Consider the following 19,258-nt stretch of genomic DNA (forward strand, 5'->3'; position numbering starts at 1 on the left):
GAGTGTACAGGATTTTTGAAGGACATATGCAGCCTTCAATAAGCAATATTTGTGATGAAGGCAGAGAAAACAAGGATTTCTTTTGAAACCCTACTGGTAATCTCTGAACGTCAGTATAACCATTAGCTTCCGTTTCCTGTCTCACCAAAGGGCGCTTGTAACAACCAGGGAAAATGACTAGGTTAACTCTTTGTCTTTTTCTGCCCACCTTCTAGGCAAGGCGATGATAATTGGTACAGTATAATGTCAGAGGAAACTCTAGGAAGGAGTTAGGTTCTGGATAATCACTACTGACATGGGTGATTAGCTGCTGTGATTGAAAGCATACTAGAATAGTTGGATGCAGTAGACCGTCATTATAACAGCATCTTCATCGTGCATGCTGAAGGATTATCCTAAAAATGATTCTAAAAACAAACACCCTTGGATAAGATTCAGGATTGACCCATCTCATATTGAATTTTAGTATGTGATGTTTAGGGAGGGCAGAATATAGTCCCACTACGTAATTCCACCATTAGTGAAAACCACACTTTTTTCTCTGTAGCAAATTGATCAATAGTAGATATCCTTTATGTACCATATATGTGACTATATTGCACACTTCATAGAGAGCCGGTGGCTAAAGTCCTGAAACATCATCCACATTGGGAGGAGGGATCTTATCTGGACCTAGTGGATGAGTGGTGTCATAGACACTAAAAAATTCATTGATTTTCAACAAATTTACTAATTAAATGTTAATATTGAAAAACAGAATGCTAATTTCCTGATGGTTTATGTATTTTTTTAAAACTTTGTATTAAGGTATGATCGATATACACTCTTATGAAGGTTTCACCTGAAAAAACAATGTGGTTACTACATTTACCCATATTATCAAGTCCCCACCCATACCCCAATACAGTCACTGTCCATCAGTGCAGCAAGTTGCCAGAGATCCACTATGTCCCTTCTCTGTGCTACACTGTTCTCCCCGTGATCCCCCACACCATGTGTACTAAACATAATACCCCTCAGTTCCCTTTCCACTCCCTCCCCACCCACCCTCCCACAACGCTCCTCTTTGGTAACCACTAGTCCATTCTTGGAGTCTGTGAGTCTGCTGCCGTTTTGTTCCTTCAGTTTTGCCTCATGATTATACTCCACAAACGAGGGAAATCATTTGGTATTTGTCTTTCTCCTCCTGGCTTATTGCACTGAGCATAATGTCCTCCAGCTCCATCCATGTTGCTGCAAATGGTAGGATTTGTTTCTTTCTTATGGCTGAATAGTATTCCATTGTATATATGTACCACCTCTTCTTTATCCGTTCATCTACAGATGGACACTTAGGTTGCTTCCGTTTCTTGGCTATTGTAAAAAGTGCTGTGATAAACATAAGGGTGCATATGTCTTTTTTAATCTGAGAACTTGTATTCTTTGGGTATATTCCAAGGAGTGGGATTCCCAGGTCAAATGGTATTTCTATTTTTAGTTTTTTGAGGAACCTCCATATTGTTTTCCACAATGGTTGAACTAGCATACATTCCCACCAGCAGTGTAGGAGGGTTCCCCTTTCTCCGCATCCTCGCCAACATTTGTTGTTCTTAAGTCTTTTCGATGCGGGCCATCCTTACTGGTGTGAGGTGATATCTCATTGTGGTTTTAATTTGCATTTCCCTGATTAGTGATGTGGAGCATCTTTTCATGTGTCTGTTGGCCATCCGAATTTCTTCTTTGGAGAACTGTCTCTTCATATCCTCTGCCCATTTGTTAATGGGGTTTTTTGCTTTCTGGGTGTTGAGGTGTGTAAGTTCTTTGTATGTTTTGGATGTTAACCCCTTCTCAGGTATGTCATTTACAAATATATTCTCCGATAGTGTAGGATTCCTTTTTGTTTTGTTGATGATGTCCTTTGCCGTACAAAACCTATTTAGTTTGATGTATTCCCTTGAGTTCATTTTTGCTTTTGTTTCCCTTTCTCAAGGAGATGGGTTCAGGAAGAAGTTGCTCATGTTTATATTCAGGAGATGCTTGCCTATGTTGTCTTCTAAGAGTTTTATGTTTTCATGACTTACATTCAAGTCTTTAATCCGTTTTGAGTTTACTTTTGTGTATGGGGTGAAGCAATAATCCAGTTTCATTCTCTTGCATGTAGCTGTCCGGTTTTGCCAACACCAACTGTTGAAGAGGCTGTCATTTCCCCATTGTATGTCCATGGCTCCTTTATCACATATTAATTGACCATATACGGTGGGGTTTATATCAGAGCTCTCTAGCCTGTTCCATTGGTCTATGGGTCTGTTCTTGTGCCAGTACCAAACTGTCCTGATTACTGTGGCTGTGTAGTAGAGCTTGAAGTTGGGGAGCGTAATTCCCCCTGCTTTGTTCTTCCTTCTCAGGATTGCTTTGGCTATTTGAGGTCTTTTGTGGTTCCATATGAATTTTAGGACGATTTTCTCTAGTTTGTTGAAGAATGCTGTTGGTATTTTGATAGGAATTGCATTGAATCTGTAGATTGCTTTAGGCAGGATGGCCATTTTGACAATGTTAATTCTTCCTATCCATGAGCATGGGCTGTGTTTCCATTTATTGGTAACTTCTTTAATTTCTCTCATGAGTGTCTTGTAGTTTTCAGAGTATAGGTCTGTCACTTCCTTGGTTAGGTTTATTCCTAGGCATTTTATTCTTTTTGATGCAATTGTGAATGGAATTGTTTTCCTGATTTCTCTCTCTGTTAGTTCATCGTTAGTGTATAGCAATGCCACATATTTCTGTGTATTAATTTTGTATACTGCAACTTTGCTGAATTCAGATATTAGATCTAGTAGTTTTGGAGAGGATTCTTTAGGGTTTTGTATGTACAATATCATGTCATCTGCAAACAGGGACAGTTTAACTTCTTCCTTGCCAATCTGGATGCCTTGTATTTCTTTGTTTTGTCTGATTGCCGTGGCTAGGACCTCCAGTACTATGTTGAATAGAAGTGGGGAGAGTGGGCATCCTTGCCTTGTTCCCAGTCTTAAAGGAGAAGTGTTCAGCTTCTCGCTGTTAAGTATAATGTTGGCTGTGGGTTTGTCATATATGGCCTTTATTATGTTGAGGTTCTTGCCCTCTATACCCATTTTTTTGAGAGTTTTTATCATGAATGGATGTTGAATTTTGTCAAATGCTTTTTCAGCATCTATGGAGATGATTATGTGGTTTATGTCCTTTTTGTTGATGTGGTGGATGATGTTGATGGATTTTCGAATGCTGTACCATCCTTGCATCCGTGGCATAAATCCTACTTGATCATGATCTATGATCTTTTTGATGTATTTTTGAATTCGGTTTGCTAATATTTTGTTGAGTATTTTTGCATCTATGTTCATCAGGGATATTGGCCTGGCCTGTCATTTTCGTTTTTTGTGGTGTCTTTGACTGGTTTTGGTATTAGAGTGATGCTGGCCTCATAGAATGAGTTTGGAAGTATTCCCTCCTCTTCTATTTTTTGGAAAACTTTAAAGAGAATGGGTATTAGGTCTTCACTAAATGTTTGATAAAATTCAGTGGTGATGCCATCTGGTACAGGAGTTTTGTTCTTAGGTAAGTTTTTGATTACCAGTTCAATTTCGTTGCTGGTAATTGGTCTGTTCACATTTTCTGTTTCTTTCTGGGTCAGCCTTGGAAGGTTGTATTTTTCTAGAAAGTTGTCCATTTCTTCTAGGTTATCCAGTTTGCCAGCATATAATTTTTCATAGTATTCTCTAATAATTCTTTGTATTTCTGTGGTGTCCATAGTGATTTTTCCTTTCTCATTTCTTATTCTGTTTATGTGTGTAGACTCTCTTTTTTTCTTGATAAGTCTGGCTAGGGGTTTATCTATTTTGTTTAATTTTGTTGAAGAACCAGCTCTTGCTTTCATTGATTCTTTCTATTGTTTTATTCTTCTCAATGTTATTTATTCCTGTTCTAATTTTTTTTAAGATGCAGAAATTTACTAGCCAATTTTTTTTTTCATTAATCTACAATTACATGAAGAACATTATGTTTACTAGGCTCCCCTCTTCACCACGTCCCCCCCCACCCCATTACAGTCACTGCCTAGTAAGATGCTGTAGAATCACTACTTGTCTTCACTGTGTTGCACAGCCCTCCCCTGCTCTAATCTTTATTATGTCCCTCCTTCTACTGACTTTGGGCCTCATTTGTAGTTCTTTTTTCTAGTTTCATTAATTGTGAGTTTAGACTGCTTATATGAAATTGTTCTTTCTTCTTGAGGTAGGCCTGTATTGCAATATACTTTCCTCTCAGTACAGCCTTGGCTGCATCCCACAGATTTTGCAGTGTTGAATTATTGTTGTCATTTGTCTCCATATATTGCTCGATATCTGTCTTTATTTGGTCATTGATCCATTGGTTGTTTAGGAGCATGTGTGAAGCCTCCATGTGTTTGTGGGATATTTCATTTTCTTTGCGTAATTTATTTCTTGTTTCATAGCTTTGTGGTCTGAGACAGTGGTTGGTACAATTTCAATATTTTTGAATTTACTGAGGCTCTTTTTCTGGCCTAGTATATGGTCTATTCTTGAAAATGTTCCATGTGCACTTGAGAAGAATGTGTATTCTGTTGCTTTTGGGTGTAGAGTCCTGTAGATGTCTGTTAGCTCCATCTGTTCTATTGTGTTGTTCAGTGCCTCTGTCTCCTTACTTATCTTCTGTCTGGTTGAACTGTCCTTCAGAGTGAGTGGAGTGTTGAAGTCTCCTAGAATGAATGCATTGCTTTCTATTTCCCCTTTGAATTCTGTTAGTATTTGTTTCACATATGTGGGTGCTCCTGTGTTGGGAGCATAGATATTTATAATGGTTGTATGTTCTTGTTGGATTGACCCCTTTATCATTATGTAATGTCCTTCTTTGTCTCTTGTTACTTTCTGTGTTTTGAAGTCCACTTTGTCTTGATACAAGTACTGTAACTCCTGCTTTTTTCTCTCTGTTAGTTGCATGAAATATCTTTTTCCATCCCTTCACTTTTAGTCCGTGTATGTCTTTGGGTTTAAAGTGAGTCTCCTGCAGGCAGCATATAGATGGGTCTTGTTTTTTTATCCACTCAGTGACTCTATGTCTTTTGATTGGTGCATTCAGTCCATTTACATTTAGGGTGATTATCAATAGGTGTGTACTTATTGCCATTGCAAGCTTTAGATTCGTGGTTACCAAAGGTTCAAGGTTAATTTCCTTACTATTTAAGAGATTAACTTAACTCACTTAATATGCTGTTACAAACACAATCTAAAGGTTCTTTTCTTTTTCTCCTCCTTTTTCTTCCTCCTCCATTCTTTGTATATTAGGTATCATATCCTGTATTCTTTGTCTATGCTTTGATTGACCTTGGGGCTAGTTAATTTAATTTTGCATTTGCTTAGTAATTAGCTGTTCTACTTTATTTACTGTAGTTTTATTTCCTCAGGGAAGTTTTCAGGAGTGAAATTAGTACCTTCATTACAACAATCTTATACTCTTCTCAATATCCTGTGATACTGTGGACCCCAAACTCCAAGGACCCAATCTAAATGATGCTTGATAAATTCTGAAACAAACGTAATTTATAAGCTCATCTCAGGAAAAATACTCTACCTAATGTTTGTCCCATTCTGTTAGGGTCTTACTGTCTGTCAGGCAGTGATGGTTTGGCCAGAAAGAACTGGTCATTTACTCTTGCTGATGTGTTGCCTTCTTGCTAACACATGTACTTCACTGATGTACACATGTACATGTGTACAGATAAAAAGCACCTGCTTTCAGAATACCTTACAAAAGTGATTTGATGATAAAGATGTGACACCCTGCAGGCAATGCTGTTTCAGTTTCACTGGGCGTGTTGGTATTCCCTCCTCTAAATCCAGCATAAAGGTGGCTGCTTGTCCGGCTACATGCAGTAGACTGGGAGATGCTTGCTTTGTGTACATACACACAGTCCTTAACTTTGACTGCTTTAAGAAACACATTTCCTGAGTGCTTTTCTCTTTCACTCCTTATTCCAAAGATGAGTAATATATCAAATCTGCAGAGTCCTTTAACTACTATATGGAGAGCTTTAGTCACTTCAAATCATCACTGAACAAAAAGTATGTCACTAAGCAACTGAAAATATTAAATGATAACCTTTCTACAGTTGAATTAGCTCGAGTTTTCTCCAATGTTCTCTAAATGAATATGTTCTTTCTAATGGTGGGCTCCTCGTTTCACATACCGTGAATTATTACTTTTCAGTTACTGGCGGATCTTGAAGACAGACCCATGTTCACTGCTGATCTAGAGTGCCAAAAACTCCTGATAGAAGCTATGAAGTATCATCTCTTACCTGAAAGAAGACACATGCTGCAAAGCCCTCGGACCAAGCCTAGAAAATCTACCGTGGGGGCGCTTTATGCTGTGGGAGGCACGGATGCTAAGAGAGGTAGCAGGAACAAACTAATTAATGGAAAATATCATTCTAAAGAGAGGATATATTCTTAACACCCTCAGAATTCTGAGGGTGGTATTAAAGCCGTATTTAAATATTGGCATCTAAAGCTAATTTTAGGCTTCTTTATGTAATTTTGTGACTTTTTTTCTTATCTGATGGAATATAACCCTTTTATTAGTGTTGGCTAAACTCAGAACAGGTACTTTTGTGGCAGCAATTCTTAAATATTAGCATTTGCTCTGCAGTGTAATGTATTTTCAAGGAAAACTTATTTAAGGTTTATCACAAATGGAAGGGACAAGGTCCTCCAAATTTGCTTTTTGTCAGAAATAGAAGAGTGGCCTCTAACTCCTTGATGTCAGTTTCCCCGTTAGATACTCAAAGCCTAGTTACAAAGTATCTTGAAGTAAGTAGTTAAAACCTGGAATAAAGTAATGATTTTACGTAAGAATTTTATCAAAGGGAATAAGGAAACGTTTCTGAAGCCATCATCTTTACTTTGAACTGTTCTTAGAACCTATTTCTCTGTAGTTCTGCCCTTTTTACACATAAGTCGGTAGAACCATATTTGCCAAAACAGTGGGATGAGGATTTTGTGATTAAGAGTTGACTGTTCAGGAAATAAAATCAAACTACTTAATACTCGCCAAGTCATATGTAGAAATTTCATTGGACACCTTGTAGAAAATGATGCAAACTTCAAAGTTTTGTGCTACTAGAAACTGATCCTTTCCTTTGATATGTGTAGTTGTAATTTTAATATGGAAATTGAAGGTGATACAGGAAGTAATGCCAATTAATCACAAATCTATAAAACAAGAGCTTACAAATGTAATTGTTTCCAAAGTAGTAGAGTAACCTCACAAAACTAGTATTCTTCAGAAAAGAACAAATATAGTGAAATCTTATAATTAATTTCAGGTCTGACAACTTGTTATTTTATTGCATTTTATTGAATAGAATGAATATTAACAGCATGTTGAAAGGTGTCTTGTTTGATATTTAAATTAAAGAGTTACTAAATGCAAAATGCAGTTACAGTCATTCTTAGTTTCAGATTAAAAAAAAAAAGAGCCTAACTTGCAACGTGAGAAGTGGAAAGTGTTTATGTTTGTTTGGTTTTGCATTTGTTTTCTTTTTTTATTGTTACAGAACATGGTAATAAGTATTTACAACTCATCAGTTTCTGAAAATGTGTCAAATGTGACCCTATAGTCCCTTGACTCTATTACCGCAGTTTTATATGGAAGGAAGGAAGGCCATGATTCTGAAACTTTTTGCGTACCTACAGCATGGAGGCATAAAAGGCCCTGTGGGAAGTTGCAGCCAACTAAAATAGTAGTAAAGCTACTCTTTTTGAGTATCTGATCCTTGATTGGTGTTTTGCAAACATAATTTCTAATCCTTACAGTAAGGCTACAAGATAGATTTATTATCTAATTTTGCAGATGAAGAAACTATAAGGTTCTTCAGTTTAGATAGCCAACCCAAGGACAAATACCTAGAAAGACTAGAAATGGAATTCTCACTCAGATCTTATGTTCCTTTTTGCTATATTGCCACTATTTTTGAAGAGAGAGCAACAACAACAAAACTGATTCCCCTCTTTGAGGGTTTTAGAATCTGCTGAAGAACCAGCACGAGCACTTAGGAACAAAAAAGGAAGAAGGAAAAAGACCTAAGTATATCAAAACCATTACCGAGGTAGCATTTATTTACAAAAATCAGTATTACATTTTAGAATGTACCAATTTTCACTCCTTCATAAAACTTTAAATAAGAATTTCTGCAGATATGCCTGTTCTTAGTGTGTTGTTTCAGTTACCTTTCTTTTTAAGATATTTTTTGAACTTACACCTTTTGATGTTTAGGAAAAAGGCAGTGCTTCCTCAGTCTTCAATTTCCTCTCTGACTCATGCAAGTAACTTGGAATTAGTTGCTAAATACAGATATCACACAAGTGGCTGGGGCTAACTATCACTCCTACCGTTTAAAATAATCATCAGAAAACTGTAAGCATAATCACGGAGTAAAAATTTGTAAATGGTCAAATGGTAAACTTTGGGCTTTTGTACATACAACGTCATCAGTAGCTTTTCATTTATTAAAAACAATGAACTCTCAGAGATGGTATGGCAAGAGACAAATTATTCATTTTTAGATCCATTTTAAACATAGAGGAAATCACTAAGCTGTCTTAGGTATGCTTTATATTTGAATAATAATACTTCCATTTTCCACCTTGGTTATTAGTTAGAAACATCCCTGTTGTACAAAATCAAGTTTTGGTAAAATTTAGCAGGCATTGTGAATGACTGGAAAAAGTACTGCCTACAAAAGTGACAACTTATTATGAAGTAATGACAAATTTTATGGCAGTGGTGACAACATACTATGGTAGTAAACTTGGAATTTCGGTTATTGAATAGAAAATGAAATATTAACACATAAAGGAGGCAATAATTCAATGTCATATTTTAATACTAATACTAATAATTAATTTTATTCTTACTTATAATCCTTTGAGTCACCATCATGAAACATTCTTTGAATCAACACCAAAGACCCATTTAAAACGGATTTTCATTCCTGCACCTTAAGTCATTTGCACTTTAGATTAGCATACACACACCCCAAGCTGAATTTAAAAGGGTCCAAGTTAATATATTGAATGGTACAATTATATGTATAATATATTGAATGAATAAGTAATTAAAACCATAGTGGATGTGTAAATGAGTCAGTGATAGATTCCAAGATGATTTTTTGTGTTTGCCACCTGTGTTAGTACTACCAGTAGCATAGCATAGCCAAAAAAGCCATTAGGAGCATGTAAGCCATATATTTGTAAATAAACTATTTCATTCTGAAATGTATTTAGATCCAGGAGTGGTAAAATATTCCTCTGGTCTTGCCTGCCAAGTTGGAGAATCATCTGGTCTACTTACTTTACTTTGAGTTGCAATTACTGATTCTATGCTATAAATTATCGGTACATAAATAAAATGTGAATGGTGCCAACTCAACACTTTTATCCATGTGTTTTTTAACTTTGTCCAATATCCCCTTTTACAGGTACCCCTACAATTGAAATATATGACATCAGGACCAATACCTGGCAACATTGTAGCACCATGAGTGACCTTAGGCTTCATTTTGGGGTTGCAGTTATTGATAATAAGCTCTATGTCCTCGGAGGAATAGATGATTTTCAAGCTTTAAATACTGTGGAATGTTTTGATCCAGCTAGCAAAATCTGGACTGTGATGCCTCCCATGTCAACACCGAGGCATGGATTAGGTAAGAGCTTAGTGTTACATAGTTTCTAAAGAATAATTAGTTTCTCAAGAATGTAGAGTTAGTAGGGATATTTTTAAATTAAATTCAGCTGCACATTATTGGGATTTAGCCAAACCCTTAGTCAAAATGTCTCCAACATGCTGGAAAGTTTAAGCAAATGGTAAAACCCTGTCAAACTCTTCTCTTGTTTCAGATGTCAGACTTGTCAATTTTATCTCCCTTGTACTGGTATTTTAACAGGGCCTGCTTTAAGAGAGATAAAAACTTTTGGAAGGAATACATTGTTAAGGAATATAAAACTACACCTGGATTTTTTTTTCTAAGCTCAGTTTAGAGGAAAGAGCACATGATGACGGCGAGTCATTGTGTTTCTAGTTACATGAATTGTGACCCTTCCCAGAACATCAAATTTGTATGTCAGCAAAGGCCTTAGGATGCAGCTCCAAGGCAGGGATATTGAGGAAATTGTAGAGCAGCTCTAGGTTATACTTAAGCCAGAAGTTGCCAAGAAATTGAAGAAAGGTGTAGTAAAATCCTCTGGAATAGTGAGGAACTTTGATTCTCCTGAGTATTTGACAGAGTACATCTTTCTGCATGCTAGACTCCTTTGTTTTAAAAGAAGAAAAATTACCTTAGTAAGTCAATTAAGAACTGACCTATACACAGCTAAAAAGTGGCAGATCAAGGTCTGGTATTGTTAACCCCAAATTACCTAATACAGTGTCAATGCAAATGATAGACTATATAATTATGGAGCTCAGTGTGTCAGTGTGATTCCTTGACATAGCTTAGAAAACATAACTTGTGGAGAAATCAGAGCAAGTTTTAAAAATCTCATTGATATCACTAAAAAGGTAGGAGAGGTGATGAGGATATACCACTGACACACTGAGATGGTGAAGAAGGTGGGGGAGAAAACCAATTATTTGAATTCCCAGAACAGATAAGCAGCAGTTAGAAAGTGGTTATTCATAGTATCTAAAGGAAGACACTTCTGACTAAACCTCAAAAAGCCCTGTCTATTTCGTTATCCCATGGGAATCTCCTTTTTTTTTAATCCCTATAATAAAGAGCAGGGTTTAAAAAGACCTACTACAGGTAGCCTACAATTCTAAAATTTATCTAAGATTCAGTATCATATTTCATCTACCCCTTACATTCAAAACCTAGCCTTGAAATTATTCCAGAAAAAATCAGCTTCCCTTTTCACTGATATCCCTATTAAAGTGTCTCTCACTACCTCCTTTGACTTCAGGGTTACAACAGTGATGGCCTTTCACAGTACAGTAACTATGGCCTGAAAGTTTCCTAGGATTAATAGACTATATTTGCTTTCATATCAAGATCAGTAAGTTATTCATGTGTACACAAAACCATTTAAGAAACAAACAAACAAAAATTGTTAGCCTGTCAGTTGTTTGCAGAATGAAACAGTATCCCTTATCTGTGGTGTACCTTGGTGAGCCCTCAATGTTATTTTTATCCTTTAAGGTGTTGCCACGCTTGAAGGACCAATGTATGCTGTTGGTGGTCATGATGGGTCGAGTATTCTAAATACTGTAGAAAGATGGGACCCGGAGGGACGTCAGTGGACTTATGTGGCCAGTATGTCAACTCCTAGAGGCAGAGTTGGCGTTGTTGCATTAAATGGCAAGTGAGTAAACCCAAATCTGCATGCGCTTTGTTCCCAGGTCATGTGATACAGCACTTTCTTGATGTGCTCCATCAGTGAGTAAGTATTCCCAGTGACCAATACATTCTATTTATGAGTCATAAAAGGCCTTTGTTGGAACCCTCCCTTCACTATGACAGAAAAGACTTTTCTAAAATGAACATTTAAATTAAATATTCTGTAGTCCCTTGTCGCTCAAGTATGGTCCTGGGACCAGCAGCATTAGCATTACCTGAGATATACTTAGATATGCTGGTTTGATATCTTATTCTGGGTGATGCTTACATGAGTGTATACACATGTCATGTCAAAATTCACCAAGCTATACACTAAGATTTGTGCATTTCATTGTATGTCCCTCAATAAAAACTCATGACAAAAAAGAAATGCTGAATCCTAGCCCCACCCTAAGTAAACCTCCTGAATCAGAATCAGTGTTTTACCAATATCCTCAAGTGACTTGTGTGCGAAATAAACTTGAAAAGCACTTTTGTAGGTAAACCAGTTTCAATTTTGCCCTCAAGAAGCTACCACTTTTGACATTATGACTTATTTTTTAGTATCAAAACTTTGGTCTCTGTAATAGGGAAGTCTTTTTGTTCTTTACTGCTCACTCTCTCCTGAGAGTCCAGGATTCCCAACTCTAGAATTACATCTGGTACCGTCTTTCTGAATCTTTCCCTCTGGTGATCACTTGCCTATCAGAGAAAGCTAATATATTAAAGTCCTATAGTATTAGAGGTTGCGAAGAGCCTGAATGGTTACTTCTTCCAAGTAATTATGTACTTTCAGACAAGGGACCTTTGGAGACAATGACTAGCATATAGGAAGCACTTGAATGATAAGAATTTCAGACACCAGGATATATCAGTGGCAGGAGATAGTCTTCTGTGTCCATATTTACCATGTATAAAGCCAATACTTGGTCATATAACTGATCTCAGTAGAAATTTCAACACAGATGTGTTTTAGCACCTGTGTATGAAGTAGGAAATGTCTATAGTTAAGAGAAAACCCGGGCTTACCATGTCTTAGATCTTAAAAGACTCCTAACTGTCATTATCCCTGGTCTGACCTGAATGATATCAGGGGACTCAGTGGCCCTCTCCTAACACTTGCAAAATAGGCTGAAAGAAATAAATTTGACTAATTTAAGTTTGTTTTGCTGACTCACAAAACAAATGGGCAAATAACTGAGCATGAACTATAGTTACAGACATATGGTTTAGTAAATGTTTATCTTCTTTATTGACGCAGGATTCAATTTAAGTTAGATTTAAAATGCTGCTCATAAAAATAATTGGCATTGTAAAGTTTATCAGAGAACTGCCATTGACAATGTATCGCCCTAGGAATAATTCCAGTTTCTTGGTTCTATCCTATTCCTTTACTTGTTTAAGTTACTGTTTTGTTAGTGACAATTTTTTTATATTAAATAAAGCAGTTCATAAAGATGATAGGGGCATTAAATATTGTGGCGTGAGAGGTGGGACAGAGGCTTCCTCCTAAAACTGCGTATAATAGGAAAATATAATTAAGACAACTAATCCTGAAAGAGCAACAGGAAAGAAGGCTGCGCTAGACTGCATACACCTGGAGAAAAGAACAGACTTCACGGAACGGGGTAAAGAACCAAATCCATGACCCGGTGGGACACAAGCCCTTCCCCAACTCCAGCTCACCGGCACGAGGAAGAGAAACAGAGCAGGGAGGAAGTGGAGGCATGGGACTGCTGAACACCTAGCTCTGAGATTTTATCTGGGAGCACAAACCTACACTGCATGGTGCTCTGGTGATTAGGGGGATTGGAAAGCCAAGACAGGCAGAATATCTGGAGAGACTGAGATACCAGATGCTTGTGAAAAATGGATATATATATACAGCTGCTCAGGGACAAAAACAAGGAGAGACATCCTAATGGTAAGAGGGCTGCTAGAGGGGCAACGATTGCACAGAGATTACTGCCGAGGAGAAAGGACAGGTAGACAGAATTGTCCAGGTGCAGTCTACCTAGCACAGAGGGAACTTCCACAACCTTCAGGCGTTCCAGCACCCCTGGCTGGATATGCAGCTCCAAGGCCCCCTCCGTGATACGTAACCTGCTGCACCTTCCTCTGGGCATCTTGCACCTCGCTCGCAAACCAGCAAAACTTGCCCTGGCATCAGGCGAGCCAGAGGGAAGCCCCGCCTACAACAGCTACAAATGCAAAGCATAGAGGCTTATACCTGTGTGTTCCACCCACTGGATCTGGCAGCAGAGACAGGGATAGTAGCCGGGAAGCAGGAGGTCACTCTTTCCACCCACCAGGCATCAACACCGCTCCCCTGCGACACCCAACATTACTTCAGGGACTGAGCAGCTCCAGAGCGAAGAGCTTCTGGAAACTAGAGGGTGCAACATGCAAATGCAAAACGTCAAAGGAACCTGGTTCAAAGCAAAATCCAACATACACCAGAGAAATATTCAAATGAAACTGATCTCATCAATATTCCTGAAAGAGATTTCAAAATAAAAATCATAAACATGCTCATGGAAGTACAGAAAAATATTCAAGAACTCAGGAATGAACTCCAGTCAGAGATCCAATCATTACCAAACACAGTATCAGAAATGAAACATACAATGGAAGGTTTTAAAAGCAGATTAGATACAGTGGAGTAGTCGATAAATGAAATAGAAATTAGAGAACACGAATACAAAGAAGCTGAGGCACAGAATGAAAAAAGGATCTCTAAGAATGAAAGAATATTGAGACAACTGTGTGACCAATCCAAGTGGAACAGTATTCATGTTATAGTGGTACCAGAAGAAGAAGAAGAAGAGAGAGAGAAAGGGATAGAACGTGTCTTTGAGGAGGTAATTGCTGAAAACTTGCCCAGTCTGGGGAAGGAAATACTCTCAAGCCATGGAGGTGCACAGATCTCCCAACACAAGGGATCCAAAGAAGACAACACCAAGAAATATAATCATAAAAATTGCAAAGATCAAGGATAAGGACAGACTATTAAAAGCAGCCAGAGAGAGAAATACTATAAGATCATATACAAAGGAAAAGCCTATCAGGCTATCATCAGACTTCTCAGCAGAAAACATACAGTTCAGAAGGGAGTGGCATGATATATTTAATGAAATGAAGGAGAAGGACCTCGTGCCAAGAATACTTTATCTGGCAAGATTACCATTTAAATTTGAATGAGGGATTAAACAATATCCAGATAAGCAAAAGCTGAGAGAATTTACCTCCCACAAAACACATCTACAGTGTATTTTGGAGGGACTTCTATAGATGGAAGTGTTCCTAAGGTTTAATAGCTGTCAACAGATGTAATAAAATCACAGTAAAGAAAGAAGAACCATTAATTACTAAGCAAATGCAAAATTAAATCAACTATCCCCAAAGTCAACCAAGGGATAGACAAAGAGTGCAGAATATGATACCTAATATATGAAGAATGTAGGAGGAATATAAAGAAGGAAAAAAAGAACCTTTAGGTTTTGTTTGTAATAGCATACTAATTGACTTATGTTAGACTCTTAGATAGTGAGGAAGTTAACCTTGAACCTTCAGTAACCACGAATCTAAAGTCTGCAATGGCAATAATTACGTACCTATCAATAATCACCCTAAATGTCAAAGGTCTGAATGCACCAATCAAAAGACACAGAGTCACTGAATGGATAAAAATACAAGATCCAGCTATCTGCTGCCTACAAGAGACTCACTTTAAACCCAAAGACATACAAAGACTAAAAGTGAAGAGATGGAAAAAGATATGTTATGCAACTAATAGGGAGGAAAAGGCATGAGTTGCTGTACTTGTATCAGACAAAATAAACTTCAAAACAAAGAAAGTGACAAGAGACAAAGACTGACATTGCATAATGATAAAGGGGGCAATCCAACAAGAAGATATAACCATTATAAATATCTATAAAACTAACACAGGAGCACCTACATATGTGAAACAAATACTAACAGAATTGAAAGGGGAAACAGAATGCAATGCATTCATTCTAGGAGACTTCAACACTCCACTCACTCCAAAAGACAGATCAACCAGACAGAAAATAAGTAAGGACACAGAGGCACTGAACAACACATTAGAACAGATGGACCTAACAGACATCTACAGAACTCTACACCCAAAAGCAGCAGAAAACACATTCTCATGTCCACAGGGAACATTTTCAAGAATAGGTCATATATTAGGCCACAAGAAGAGGCTCAGTAAATTCAAAAAGATGGAAATTGTACCACCCAGTTTTTCAGACCCCAAAGATATGAAACTAGAAATAAATCATGCAAAGAAAACAAAAAAATCCCACAAACACATGGACGCTTCACAGCATGCTCCTAAATAACCAACGGATCAATGACCAAATAAAAACAGAGATCAAGCAATATATGGAGACAAATGACAACAATAATTCAACACTGCGCTATCTGTTGGACTCAGCAAAGGCCGTGCTAAGATGGAGGTATATTACAGTTCAGGTCTCCTTCTGAAAAGAAGAACAATCCTATATGAATACTCTAAACACACAAATAACGAAAGTAGAAGAAGAAGAACAAATGAGACCAAAGTCAGTACAAGGAGGGACACAATAAAGATTAGAGCAGGAATAAATAACATTGAGAAGAATAAAACAATACAAACAATCAATGAAGGGAAGAGCTGGTTCTTGAAGGAAATAAAATAGATAAATCCCTAACCAGACTTATCAAGAAAAAAAAGAGAGTCTACACACATAAACAGAAACAGAAATGAGAAAGGAAAAATCACTATGGATACCACAGAAATACAAAGAATCATTAGAAAATACTATGAAAAATTGTATGCAAATAAACAGGATATCCTAGAAGAAATGGCCAAATTTCTAGAAAAACACAAACTTCCAAGGCTGACCCAGAAAGAAACAGAAAATCTGAACAGACCGGCAATGTAATTGAATTGGTAATCAGAAAATTACCTAAGAACAAGACCCCTAGACAAGATGGCTTCACCGCTGAATTTTATCAAACACTTAGTGAAGACCTAATATACATCCTCTTTAATGTTTTCCATAAAGTAGGACAAGATGGAATACTTTCAAACTCACTCTATGAGGCCAGCATCACTGTAATACCAAAACTAGGCAAAGACACCACATGAAAAGAAAATGACAGACCAATATCCCTGATGAACACAGATGCAAAAGTACTCAACAAAATATTAGCAAACCAAATTCAAATGTACATGAAAAAGATCATCTACCATTACCAACTAGAATTTATTCCAGGGACGCAAGGATGGTACAATACTAGAAAATCCATCAACATCATCCACCACATCAACAAAAAGAAGGACAAAAACCACATGAACATCTCCATAGATGCCAAAGAAGCATTTGACAAAATTCAATATCGCTTAATGATAAAAACTCTCAACAAAATGTGTATAGAGGTCAAGTAACTCAACATAATAAAGGCCATATATGACAAACCCACAGCCAACATCATATTTAACAATGAGAATCTGAATGCCTTTCCTTTAAGATTGAGAACAAGACAAGAATGCCCACTCTGTCCACTTTTATTCAACATAATTCTGGAGGTCTTTGCAACAGCAATTAGACAACGCAACGAAATAAGGACATCCAGATTGGAAAGGAAGACGTTAAATTGTCATTGTTTGCAGATGACATGATATTGCACATAGAAAACCCTAAAGAATCCACTCCAAAACTATCACATCTGATATTTGAATTCAGCAAAGCTGCAGGATACAAAATTAATACACAGAAATCTGTGGCATGCCTATACACTAACAGTAAACTAGCAGAGAGAGAAATCAGGAAAACAGTTCTATTCACAATTGCATCAAAAAGAATGAAATACCTAGGAATAAACCTAACCAAGGAAGTGAAGGACCTATACCCTGAACACTACAAGACACTCATTGAGAAATTAAAGAAGATACCAATGAATGAAAACACTTCCCATGCTCGTGGATAGGAAGAATCAATATTGTTAAAATGGCCACCCTGCCTAAAGCCACCTACAGATTCAATGCAATTCCTATCAAAATACCAACAGCATTCTTCAAGGAACTAGAGAAGATCATTCTAAAATTCATATGGAACCAGTAAAGACTCCAAGTAGCCAAAGCAACCCTGAGAAGGAAGAATAAATTGGTGGAGATTACATTTCCCAACTTCAAACTCTCCTACAAAGCCCAAGTAATCAAGACAATTTGGTACTTGCACAAGAACAGAACAATAGACCAATGGAACAGACTAGAGAGCCCAGATATAAACCCTAGCATATATGGTCAATTAATGTATCATAAAGGAGCTATAGTCATACAATGGGGAAATGACAGCCTCTTCAACAACTGGTGTTAGTAAAACTGGACAGCTGCATGTACAAGAGTGAACCTGGATTATTGTTTAACCCCATACACAAAAGTAAACTTGTAATCAATCAAAGACCTGAATGTAAGTCATGAAACCATAAAACTCTTAGAAGGCAACATAGGCAAAAATCTCCTGAGTATAAACATGAGCAACTTCTTCCTGAACGCATCTCCTCGAGCAAGGGAAACAAAAGCAAAAATGAACATGTGGGACTACATCAAACTAAAAGCCTTCTGTACGGCAAAGGACACCATCAACAGAACAAAAATGTATCCTCCAGTATGGGAGAATATATTTGTAAATGACATATCCAACAAGGGGTTAACATCCAAAATATATAAAGAACTCACATGCCTCAACAACCAAAAACCAAATAACCCATTACAAAATGGGCAGAGGATATGAGGAGACAATTCTCCAAAGAAGAAATTCAGATGGCCAACAGACACATGAAAAGATGCCCCACATCACTAATCATCAGGGAAATACAAATTAAAACCACAGCGAGATATCTCCTCACACCAGTTAGGATGGCCTGTATCGAAAAAATGAAGAACAACAAATGCTGGCGAAGATGCGGAGAAAGGGGAACCCTCCTACGTAGCTGGTGGGAATGTAAGCTAGTTCAACCATTGTGGAAAGCAATATGTAGCCTCAAAAAACTAAAAATAGAAATACCATTTGACCCGGGAATCCCACTCCTTGGAATATACCCAAAGAATACAAGTTCTCAGATTCAAAAAGACATATGCACCCCTATGTGTATTGCAGCACTATTTGCAATAGCCAAGATATGGAAGCAACCTAAGTGTCCATCTGTAGATGAATGGACAAAGAAGAGGTGGTACATATATACAATGGAATACTATCCAGCCATAAGAAAGAAACAAATCCTACCATTTGCAACAACATGTAAGGAGCTGGAGGATGTTATGCTCAGTGAAATAAGCCAGGTGGAGAAAGCCAAATACCAAATGATTTCCCTCATTTGTGGAGTATAACAACAAAGTAAAACTGAATGAACAAAGCAGCAGCAGACTCACAGACTCCAAGAAGGGACTAGGGGTTACCAAGGGGAGGGGTGTGGTAGGGCCCGTGGGGAGGGAGGGAAAAGGGGACTGAGGTGTATTATGTTTAGTATATATGGTGTAGGAGGGTTTCATGGAGAAGACAGTGTAGCACAGAGAAGGCAAATAGTGACTCTGTGGCATCTTACTACACTGATGGACAGTGACTGCAATGGTGTATGGGTGGACACTTGATAATACGGGTGAATGTAGTAACCACATTGTTTTTCATGTGAAACATTCGTAAGACTGTATATCAATAATACCTTCTTAATAACAAAACATTTAAAAAATGACGACAGGAATTCCAGTGCCAGGCAGTTGAATCTAGCTAAAATTACAAGGTTGCTAGAGTTGGTCTTTGGCAGCACCTAACTTTTTAAAAATTC

The 19,258-nt window shown here is 37.5% G+C and overlaps 1 protein-coding gene across 1 annotated transcript in view; it reads left to right on the forward strand.

The window, feature by feature from the left end:
- LOC130682052 (kelch-like protein 4) overlaps positions 1 to 19,258 on the forward strand; it is an 86,921-nt gene that overhangs the window by 62,396 nt on the left and 5,267 nt on the right. Inside the window, exons 6-8 of the mRNA XM_057496185.1 lie at positions 6,238 to 6,424; positions 9,509 to 9,733; positions 11,225 to 11,387. Coding sequence (XP_057352168.1) covers positions 6,238 to 6,424; positions 9,509 to 9,733; positions 11,225 to 11,387 — 575 coding nt within the window. The remainder of the gene's footprint in view (positions 1 to 6,237; positions 6,425 to 9,508; positions 9,734 to 11,224; positions 11,388 to 19,258) is intronic.

Source organism: Manis pentadactyla, chromosome X, assembly GCF_030020395.1.
Source record: "Manis pentadactyla isolate mManPen7 chromosome X, mManPen7.hap1, whole genome shotgun sequence".
Classification (NCBI taxonomy): domain Eukaryota; kingdom Metazoa; phylum Chordata; class Mammalia; order Pholidota; family Manidae; genus Manis; species Manis pentadactyla.